Source organism: Bombus flavifrons, chromosome 12 (assembly GCF_040668555.2).
Source record: "Bombus flavifrons isolate JBK064 chromosome 12, iyBomFlav1_principal, whole genome shotgun sequence".
Lineage (NCBI taxonomy): Eukaryota > Metazoa > Arthropoda > Insecta > Hymenoptera > Apidae > Bombus > Bombus flavifrons.
The window spans coordinates 8,207,652-8,217,898 of NC_138453.1; the positions used below are offsets into that span (position 1 = coordinate 8,207,652).

Here is a 10,247-nt window from a genome sequence, read left to right on the forward strand (position 1 = left end):
ATCGTGGCCAGGATCTGATGAATAAAGCTAAAAAGAAAAAGAAGCGGTGAATTGTAGTCATAAGGTATCCAGGCTCGAAATTTCAGTCTTCCACGTCTGAAGTCTGTAAGAAATGCGCCTATCCATAGCCAGGCCACGAAGAAGTGAAGTACAAACGAGTAAGCTTTGGAGTTCCATCTATAAATGTAATACAATTAATTCTACCATTGTCGTTTTGCAAATACAGCGAAACCTCGATTATCTGCATTTTAATCATGGCATGCTATTCGAATTTGTTTGTTTTTAAATTTGTTTTCTCTTGAATAAAAAAGCATTTACGCTTGTGCTGCTTTATAAATATTAAATAGAAGCAAACGCTTTTAAACTGTTTCATAAATATCGATATTAAACGAAAACAAAAATTTTTTAATAAAAATGTAATAATTTCTCTCAATTACTATTCTCGTTTCTCGATTTTTCCGACAAGAGATCATTCTCAAATCTTTCATTAAATCGAGGCTCGACTGCTATTTTAATCTTTATCGTACTGTAACTACAATACCAACTTACTCGATTCGTTCCTCGAATTTCGTTCGAATTTCAATCTCTCCGTCGTTCACAGGTGCGAAAGGTTTCTCTAGCAGAACGCCCATTAAAATTTCAATATTTCCTCGATAAATTAGTAGCACAAGAGCCTTGCAACAACTGGAGAACAGTACCAGCGTTACGTACAAATTTTCACTAAAATCATCTTGATTATCCACGTTGATGACAAGATCCAGAATCAGCGAAGTTTCGAAACTGAAGAGCAACAGCAACACGACGATCGTGTAAACATTGTACAAAACTCTTTTCCATAAATATTTCCACTTGGACGGTCGTATAAGACCGGTCAGAGTAAGAAGCGCGAATGTCCAACGTAAAGTGTGCATTTCGAATTTTTCTAAACTTCGTTTCTTATAATCCTCGATGTGTTTACAAACGTAAAATAATTCTAATAATAAAAAATAATAATTGAAGGCAATATTGTACGCGTTCGTGAAAGCGAATTAATAATTAATAAATTGCTAATTTTTACACATTTGTGGGAAATTTAAACATGAAAAAATACAATCAATACACATAGTATGCAAAAATATGCGAAACAAATATCTATAGGTCCCATTCCTTCAGTTGTTTTCATAACAATATGAATTTAAATAAATATCCACAAAGTATATTCCGATCGGTTAATTCTTTGCCGAAAGATATTACCAATAACACAGTACCTAAATACTAGATCGAGTTCGCTCAAATGAACCAGTTAATTGTCAGAACTGTACCTTTAGATTTTACCTTGGAAACCACTATCTTCCGTTACAAAGTACGCAGTCGCGCAATTACTTTTGCAACAGTTACAAAACAAGATACCGATAATTTTATGTCTTGCTGTTTCCCCTTTCTTTTTTCAACGTGAATTCACGATACACGTTGTTAATGTCGATGGCGATATTGACGGCGGTTTGCTTGAAATATAAATGATCAGCGTGTAGAATGGAACGCGATGGTCGTTTTCCATAGATAAATATTTAAAAGGTGTCCAGGCTTCTTCGAGAGAAGAGAAGAGAAATTAATGGTAAAAGAGGAATGAGTTCCGTTATAAACGTAACGCTTCTGTATATTATTTATTGTTTCGTTTATTCCTTTCACATACTCTACATTCCTCCATTGCGTGTGGCCATGAAAGGGTCGTGCCTTTATTCGTCTCGCGAGAAACTGCTGCTTGGCTCGCTAACCTCTGCTACATACCTTGCAGCAGATTGTACGCCGAATAAGAAGTTTTCAACAACTGCGACAGAGAGAATTTCGTATGATGGTATGAAACACAGATTATACGTTGATAATAAAACTATCAATCCAGTCGGAACGTCTGGTATCGAATTTCTCCATTCTCCAATTACTGGAAGTACGAAGTATATTATTGGTAATATCAATGTCTACTTTTATTGGAAAAGGAACATATTACGTATATTGGTTCTTGCGGGTTCTTATTTTACAGGGAGAATTGAAACTTTCGTATTTAATTCATTTTTACTTCTTTATGAGACTTCATCTGGAAAACATATCCAATAAGATGAACAAGTTTTTAATTTCGTTTAGTTTAGTTCAGAAAACTGTGCGATAGACTTATCTGATTTTTTAGCGATTATTAGACAATAAGAAAGCGTCAGTCAGTCAAAAAAAAAAAAAGGTCGATTCTTTCCATACTAACGATTACAAACGACTTGAGATTCATCGTCACCACGTAAACACTAGTCATTTGTATGGGAGATCTCGCACGCATCATGATCATTAACAAGTCTCGTTTAGTGGTTTCCTTGAGCGCTAGCCAGTCGATTTCAAAAATCATATTGGAAATTTCGAGGCTCTAAATGAAGAACAGACAACGTTACTGGAAAGATTTAACAAAAGAAGATTAAATCAAACGATAATTGTGTTATCGTTAAGGGAAATACCTTCAGCTCAACTTCATTTCCGTACCAACATAAAATGTATATCTGTGTTAACATACAGCTGCTGAACATAATTATTTTCACAATCATCTCGAGCGAGATGTTCGTTCCCGTTAAGATGTAAAGATTCATGCATATCGTCAGCGTGCTCACTGCGAACTGAACGAAAATCACCAGTTTAAACTCTTCGTTTATCATGGTGGCGAATCTGCAATTGTTTCGTCGACGAACGAATTACGAAATATATGATATTATTTTATACAGGGTGGTTGGTAACTGGTGGTACAAGCGAAAAGGGGGTGATTCTACGAGAAAAAAGAAGTCGAAAATATGGAATAAAAATTTTTTTTTAATTTTTTTTTTTTTAATTTTTCCATCGAGACAACGATCTACGGTGAGATCCGTTATAACGAGACGCGATAAAGTGCACGCGTACCGAGCGAAAATTCAAAGTCGATTTTCTCGAAAACAAAGCCTCAAACGAAAAATTTTTATTCTATATTTTCGACTTCTTTTTTCGCGTAGAATCACCCCCTTTCCGCTTGTACCACCAGTTACCAATCACCCTGTATATTATCGAATATGAATATTATTCCTCGATATCGGTAATCCCTTAACTGTGCAACGAGCTTACTCGCTTAATATTGAATACAAAAGTTGAAATGATAAATGACGTAAATTCTATAAATGGAGATTTTTAACGTAGGAAAGTTGATTATACGTAGTATGATAATAAGCTGTAATAATTGTATCGCGAAACTTAAAGAAATCGTCTTATATGAATTGTACGTTGTAAACTGCGATATTCTATCTTCAGTTAAGGGAGTAGAAGGAAATAAAACGTTGAAATACGGGGTATACCGTACCGATAGATGAGATTATGATAACGAATGCACAGTTTGCAATCATTCGTGCCTTGTTCGATCTTTTTCAAGCGATATCCGAAGATTTCGATCTGATTGCAGATGAACATCAACAGCGTCCATATGAGGCTGTCGCAGGCAACGTGCAGCAGACCATTGAAGGCGTGAATTAAAATTTGTTGACTGTAGATGAAGCTATAGGTGGCTGTCGAAGTATGGTTCCAAGGTAACCACATTCGAAACGCTAGCTTGTGACGTTCGCCTTTGTACAATGCACCGAGCAATGTTAACACCGACATTACCACCACTGACGATTCAACTAGAAGTGCGTAATAAAACGCGTTCGATCTGTGGCGATTCGTAAGGTGATAGGTAATGTCATGTGGAATATATCTATCTTTATTGATAATTATATATACCAGAATGATATAGAAAATTATATCGTAGGAACTAAGAGTAAACATATTGAAAATAATTGGGGCGTCGAGAGCAAAACAGACTAAGTTCGATACGCAACAAAATCAATAATTCTCTGTCGAAAATACATGTATTTGTATTCATTATAACGTAATGTATTCTTTGATTTGAGAAAATTAATTCTTCCTCTTTTGTATGATTTAATAACGTTCATTGGAATCTATGAAAACTGTAAAGTCATATTCACAAAAAAGAAAAAAAAAAGAAAGAAATGTTTGGTACACTTTTGCTCTCAATACCAAGATTATATTACGTAAAATATTTACCTGGCTCGTCTTTCACACTTTTCTCGAATCTCGATCTCCTCCTTCGTCTCTGGTTGAAAAGGTGTGCTCTCTAGCATATCCGTTATGACGATGATATTCTTACGATTGGACAATATACTGTACATCTTGAGACACGAAATGAAAAATGTCAGAGTTAGGTAAATATTGTCGCAGAACTCATCTAAGGTCTCCACGATGAATATTAGATCGATGAATTGACAAATTGAGCCACCATACACCAACAGTATCACGTAATAACGGTAGACGGTGTATGCAACATTTTTTAATGGCGATAGCAACGGCGGTCGCCAACAGGCGCATATTGTCAAAAAACGATATGTCAATCGTAACAGATGCATCGCTCAGTTTTTTAAATTTCTGCACCGATTGCTCGTTCCTATAGATATTTCTGTATCTTTAAATTTCTGCACTAATATATTTCTCTTCTTCGCCTCTGACGTTTCTGATCATCGTCCGATGATTTCTTGAAAAGTAAAGTTTCTTGTGAAAATAACGATTATTTGGAAATAATAGTAAATTTTAATAGATGTTTTAATAAATGTAGAGATTAGCTTCTGAAAATAATAACAAAATATCCGATCGATACGAGTTTTTCTTTTTAACACTTGCTTGAAAGAACTTTTGCTTACAATAGCCGAAGACCCTTGATATTATTTGGTACGGTATGCTGACAAACTGGAAATATAACAGAAGAAAGAGACGAATGTCGACGAAATGCGTTGTCGTATAATATATTTAATAGCGTGCGACAATGTATAGACACGGAATATCGATACGTATCGCACGAAGATTATCGTTCATAAAACTTCCCCCTTTCTGGTGCATGGACTATATTATTATTGTAATTCCAGGTAGATGCATGGAAAACGTCCAGAAGGAATTTAAAATTCCTCGCAACTATTTATTTTCAAGTCTTTTGAATTTATATCGTCTTATGCATAAGACAACAAGTTTAAATATTTAACGACTGGCAAGCAGAGAAATTGAACAGATGCCATGGACATAGAATGGAATAGAACATAGACATTTCTTTTATTTCGAAAAAAACGTTCACGAGTATCGATAGAAATTTCATTTTGGAAGGAAAAGAGGACGAGAGAATATGAAGCAGGCTTCGTATAAAGGTAAGTTGAATTTTAGTATCTTTAGCGTGGCAATTGCATGATTTACATATCGTCGGACAGATTTCATTGTATTAGCGTTTCTTGAAGGTAACACGTAAAAATTAGCATCGATCGTCTCCTGCGGAAAGGTGTGTAATATTGTTCGAATGGAGAAATTCCAAATTTTTAATTTCGACATTTAAAAAGCTTCGAATTCCAAAAGTTCAACGCGTTTGTTTGCTCGTGACGATCAGTTTTAATTTTTACGAAAATCCTCGTATTTTAAGATTCTTTCGTCCTTTGGAGCAAATTGTACGTCGAGTACGACATTTTCAATATCTGTAAGAAACGTAAACGTATTAATAAATCAATGAAATCCTTGCTTTATGAGACATGTCTATATCGATTCACAAAAGTATTTGGACATTTACAATTAGTATAGAAATTTTATAAACATATTATATGTGCTATGTATGTATACGTATGCATATAGAAAACTTTATGGAATTTTTGTTTGAAACTCTATGAACATTTACGTAAATTCATATTTTTAGAAACATTGTTAAATAAGTGGATCATAGATAGAACACTATTTTACTTGCTAGATGTATATTATATGTAAAGAGTATTATACTCTGAACATTTTGCATACTTTCACAAATTATGTGCATTCTGTGCACTTATACGCATAAATGTATAAAAATCCGCAATTTAATGATTACGACTAGTCACAACTCATCTCTTCAATTACAAAATGTTTTTTGTAACATACGCAATATGTTCATAACAGGTTCCTATAGTAGATATCCAAATACTTTCATGACTATATATATTTTATTCTGTGTACTAACGTCCACGAAAGTTTTCAAGTCCATCGTAAATATGTAGGCACAAGTCAATTCGATCGGTTTCGTGGCTCTTCTCATTACGTTTATCAAACTCTTCTTGCTGCTATTATCAAACGATATCCAATCCGCCTCAAAGATTGCATTCGCAACCTCGACACTCTATTGTTTCGCATATCATCGAATTATAATCCATAGTCGAGTAGCTTTAATTTTATAAGATAACTCGGTTCAATGAAATTTACCTTTAATTTGAGCTGATTTCCATACCAACAGTAGAAGAAGACCTGTGTCATCATGCAGGTCAGGTATAAGACGAATTGCAAATATTTGGAGTTCACTGGCGCGTTCGACAATTCGTACAGGATAAAACACACCACGAAGGTGCTCGATAGAAGTTGAACACCTATTATTTCTTGAAACTTCTGCTGTATCATGGAAACGTATCTGCGCTTAAACATAACGCGAATGTAAGATTTGTTTGAAGAGGATTTTATGAAGAAATAAAAATACACTTGTACGATGTTGATTAAATACGAGAAAAATGTCTTATGATTTAACAAATTTTAATATATACCGCGCATAAATTTTATAATAAGACTTTTTCGATAGTAGATGCATAAATATATATTTAAACTAAATATCGTATGTTTACACGCTTAATGTAGAAGCTAGAACAATTAAAATACTCTCTGTTACGATTTTCATTAAAATTAAATTACAGTTTCAATGCTCGATATGAAAGTATATCTTTTTTTATCTTTTATCTTTTCTCCATAAAAAGCTAAAGTCAGCTTGTATGCATTAAATGGCAGTGTATATTTTTCTTTATACGTATATTCTCAAGTTACATGAAGAAAGCAATTCGTATTTATAATATTTTATGTTATTATGTATTATGTTAATTACTGGATGCTGAAATAATTCTATTTATTTATTTGAATGGATAACACTGACCCGTATAAATAATCGTGAAAACGCACGATTTTTCCAATGTCAGGTCTCGATTCTTTCTTCAGTTCCATTACTCTATGCTTCAGGATTTCCTGCTGGCCGCAGACGTGAACGAGCAACCCGCAAATCAGCATATCACAGGCCACGTTTAGAAGCGCCGTGCCAATCAGTGCGATGATCTGATGAGCGTACGCGATGTAATAGCAATTGGACACAGAATAGTTGAAAGGCAGCCAGGCTTTGTACGCGAGCTTCCGGTCGCCGAAGTCAGTGAGGAACGAAAATAATATCATACAGGCAACCGTAAGCATCACCATAATCGTATAGTAGATCGTGATCGACCTGTAAAGCGTCTATAAAGGTTTGTCAATCGATTTACCTATGCTGATACCTGATTGAAAATCGAGAACGATTGAAAGGCACTTGTGCGCTTGTTCTAATAAAGAAAAAATAATAAAAAATAAAAAAAAACGATTTAGTTTACTTCTAAATGGCCTGCTGAAGGGTTTTGTAGTTCTCTTTAAGAAGCTATATCTAGTCAAATTCAGTTATCTTCGAAAAATCGAAATGGTAGAAGATACAGTTATCACTTGATTAAATGAAAAGCAATGAAATATGATTTTTTTTTTTTTTTTAGCCAGAAAGAATGTACATACACTATTTCCAGGAAATATGGCGGAGGAAATGTTAGAACAATTTATTTCCAAATAGCCTACTAATGAGATTCCTGGTTCTTTTTAAGGTATTTACAGTGTAGATCGACTTTCTTACGATTTCTTTGAAATTTTGACGATACGTAATTTGTAGTATATTGTTTATACATGCTTCAGTTTTTGGAAATGGAAATATTCATCTAGAAGAATCTTTTCTTTCTTTTTAAATTAGCCATCCCCTCACTGTTTTCGAATAAAGGTAATGCGAATTACATAATATCGATAATTTCGGCGTCCGAAAAATACCGCATACAATATTCTTATTAGAAAATATCATAAAATACGAAGTGTGCCGCTATGTCCATTTCTGAATTGTTTGTTAGCGAGCGAGCGTAGATTGTGCAGACAGCCAAGAAATTTCTTCTTCGAGGAAGAATCTCCTCGAGGAAAGATAAGACACGCTGAGATAAATCCTTATATTAACAAACATTGAATTTTAAATTAAATTTTGAAACCGGTCATTTGAGTTAAATAATAAGATTGGCGTTAAATAATTGAAAATAATAATTGAAAAAACTATATAATAATGAAAATAATCATATACCCGATGCTTTTGTCGAATCTTCTTCGGATCGTAATCTCCTGCTCATCTACTGGTTTACAAGGCTCCTCGTCGAGCTTCCTGCTGAGGATTCTAATCGTTTTATGGTTGACCAGAAGCGTAAAAATCTTGCAACAGGAAAGAATGGACGCGATGAACATGTAGAAGCTGTCGCTTAACTCTTTCGCCGTTCTTACGTTCAGTATCACGTTCAGAAATTGCGAGATGCAGAAACTGCACAATAGGAAAATCACGAACGCCGTGTATGCAGTGTACAACAACTTTCCGTAGAATGTTCGACAAGACGGTGGTATCCAGCATCCACAGACGATTAATATATTAAAAGCTGGCTGCAGAATACTCATTTTCCAGCCGGAAGGAATTTCTACAGGAGTTTGAAAAAGAAAGATAAGTCTATTATTATTATTATTAAGAATAATCTTCATTGATCGTGTCATTATTACAGTAGACCCTTGAACAACGGAGATTGGAAACATTGACGAATTGTGTAATTAATATTTATGCAAATTCATATTTTCACGAGTGTGATTAAATAAATGGAAAACGATAAACCAGGTAAACGATAGTTTTACTTGCTAGATATCATAATGGGTAATATATTTTGAATACTGTACGTATTTTTGCAAAGTGTACTGCAATGTGTATGTCTAATAATATCCTATTGTTAACCGTAAGTCTTGTTTTATATGCTACACTATTACTGTTAGAGAAAAGAAAATCGTATTAAGAAAGTTACAAGAAACAATTGCGAATCCTTTGATGCTGTACACGAGTGAGTGATTAAGAATCAATAAATGGAAAACGATAAACCAGGTAAACGATAGTTTTACTTGCTAGATATCATAATGGGTAATATATTTTGAATACTGTACGTATTTTTGCAAAGTGTACTGCAATGTGTATGTCTAATAATATCCTATTGTTAACCGTAAGTCTTGTTTTATATGCTACACTATTACTGTTAGAGAAAAGAAAATCGTATTAAGAAAGTTACAAGAAACAATTGCGAATCCTTTGATGCTGTACACGAGTGAGTGATTAAGAATCAATGGCGAACTACACGTCTTTCTAAACCGAAATTATATTTGTTGGTTACTATTTCGTCGCTTAACAAAAAAAATTCCAACCAAAACGCAATTGACTGTTTATTTACTCTTCGATTTTTAAATAAAAAAAAATACTATATAATCGCGTAGATAGAGATCTCAGAGAAATTTCGTAAAACACTGGCCACTATAGGATTAGCTATATCTTTACAGAATGGTACCTATAGAAAGCTTTCTTTTCACAAGAAAGATATTGTCCACATTCGCCTACCTTGATATGCACGCACCGTATCATTATCGTAATGTCTATCGTGTGTTACAGTGCCATTTGCGAAGTTACATTTTTATGAATTTCTTCGGATAACCGCTTTACTTAGAACTCGAGTCTTTTATCATTTATTGTACACAAGCACAACATCGTTTGTACGAAATCGATTCGTTTATTTTGAGGAAGCTCTAACTTACGACAAATGAATAATAAAAATGATACCAAATGGAAAAAGGTGGAGACACTTTGAGGAAACTTATTTCAGAAAATTCTTATTTTAGTTTTATGAATCAATCCTTAAATTTTCTTACACCTGTAGTCGAAGACCCTGCACACGAAGAATGATTCATAGTCCATGAAAATAGGAATGCAAAAGCATTCATGTTACAAAAATAGTATTTGTTCTGTGCTTTGTAATATAAATGAATTTATAGATAAATTTACATAAATTGTAAAACATAATAATTTTATGCCATTATTTCACATCTTATCCTCTAAGATAAGTATGCAGTGAATAAGTGAGAAGTTTAAAAACATAAGTACAAGATTTCTCCAATTCTAGGAATCTCTAAAACAAATAGAATAAGAAAGGTAAGTAAGGTTTCGGGCAAAGATTTTTGTTCCAAAATTGGTGGTGTGTATCAGGGAGATAGGATGT

At 33.9% G+C, this 10,247-nt stretch overlaps 2 protein-coding genes across 2 annotated transcripts; both read right to left on the reverse strand.

Moving 5' to 3' along the window:
- Positions 1-911: 911 nt before the first annotated feature.
- LOC138185738 (odorant receptor 4-like) lies at positions 912-3,640 on the reverse strand. Its single transcript, XM_069124903.1, has 3 exons — positions 3,338-3,640; positions 2,475-2,679; positions 912-2,386 (listed from the first exon to the last, which is right to left on the reverse strand). The coding sequence occupies exons 1-3, from the start codon at positions 3,631-3,633 to the stop codon at positions 2,186-2,188; spliced, it is 702 nt and encodes a 233-aa protein (XP_068981004.1). The 5' UTR covers positions 3,634-3,640; the 3' UTR covers positions 912-2,185.
- Positions 3,641-4,464: 824 nt separating this feature from the next.
- On the reverse strand, positions 4,465-8,619 carry LOC138185739 (odorant receptor 94b-like). The gene is made up of 6 exons (XM_069124904.1): positions 8,231-8,619; positions 8,057-8,114; positions 7,000-7,353; positions 6,292-6,594; positions 6,053-6,208; positions 4,465-5,540 (listed from the first exon to the last, which is right to left on the reverse strand). Exons 1-6 carry the CDS (start codon positions 8,617-8,619, stop codon positions 5,484-5,486), a joined length of 1,317 nt encoding a protein of 438 aa, XP_068981005.1. The 3' UTR covers positions 4,465-5,483.
- Positions 8,620-10,247: the final 1,628 nt, after the last annotated feature.

Excerpts from the sequence above, each read along its gene's own strand:
- LOC138185738 (XM_069124903.1), bottom strand. The coding sequence starts at position 3,633 with ATGTCGGTGTTAACATTGCTCGGTGCATTGTACAAAGGCGAACGTCAC. Across the intron at positions 2,680-3,337 it reads TATCATAATCTCATCTATCG|ATTCGCCACCATGATAAACG; the intron begins GTACGGTATACC and ends AAACAATTGCAG. Across the intron at positions 2,387-2,474 it reads GAAATGAAGTTGAGCTGAAG|AGCCTCGAAATTTCCAATAT; the intron begins GTATTTCCCTTA and ends TTCTTCATTTAG.
- LOC138185739 (XM_069124904.1), bottom strand. The coding sequence starts at position 8,619 with ATGAGTATTCTGCAGCCAGCTTTTAATATATTAATCGTCTGTGGATGC. Across the intron at positions 8,115-8,230 it reads ATTATTTTCATTATTATATA|CGTGTCTTATCTTTCCTCGA; the intron begins GTTTTTTCAATT and ends GATTTATCTCAG. Across the intron at positions 6,209-6,291 it reads GAAATCAGCTCAAATTAAAG|AGTGTCGAGGTTGCGAATGC; the intron begins GTAAATTTCATT and ends GCGAAACAATAG.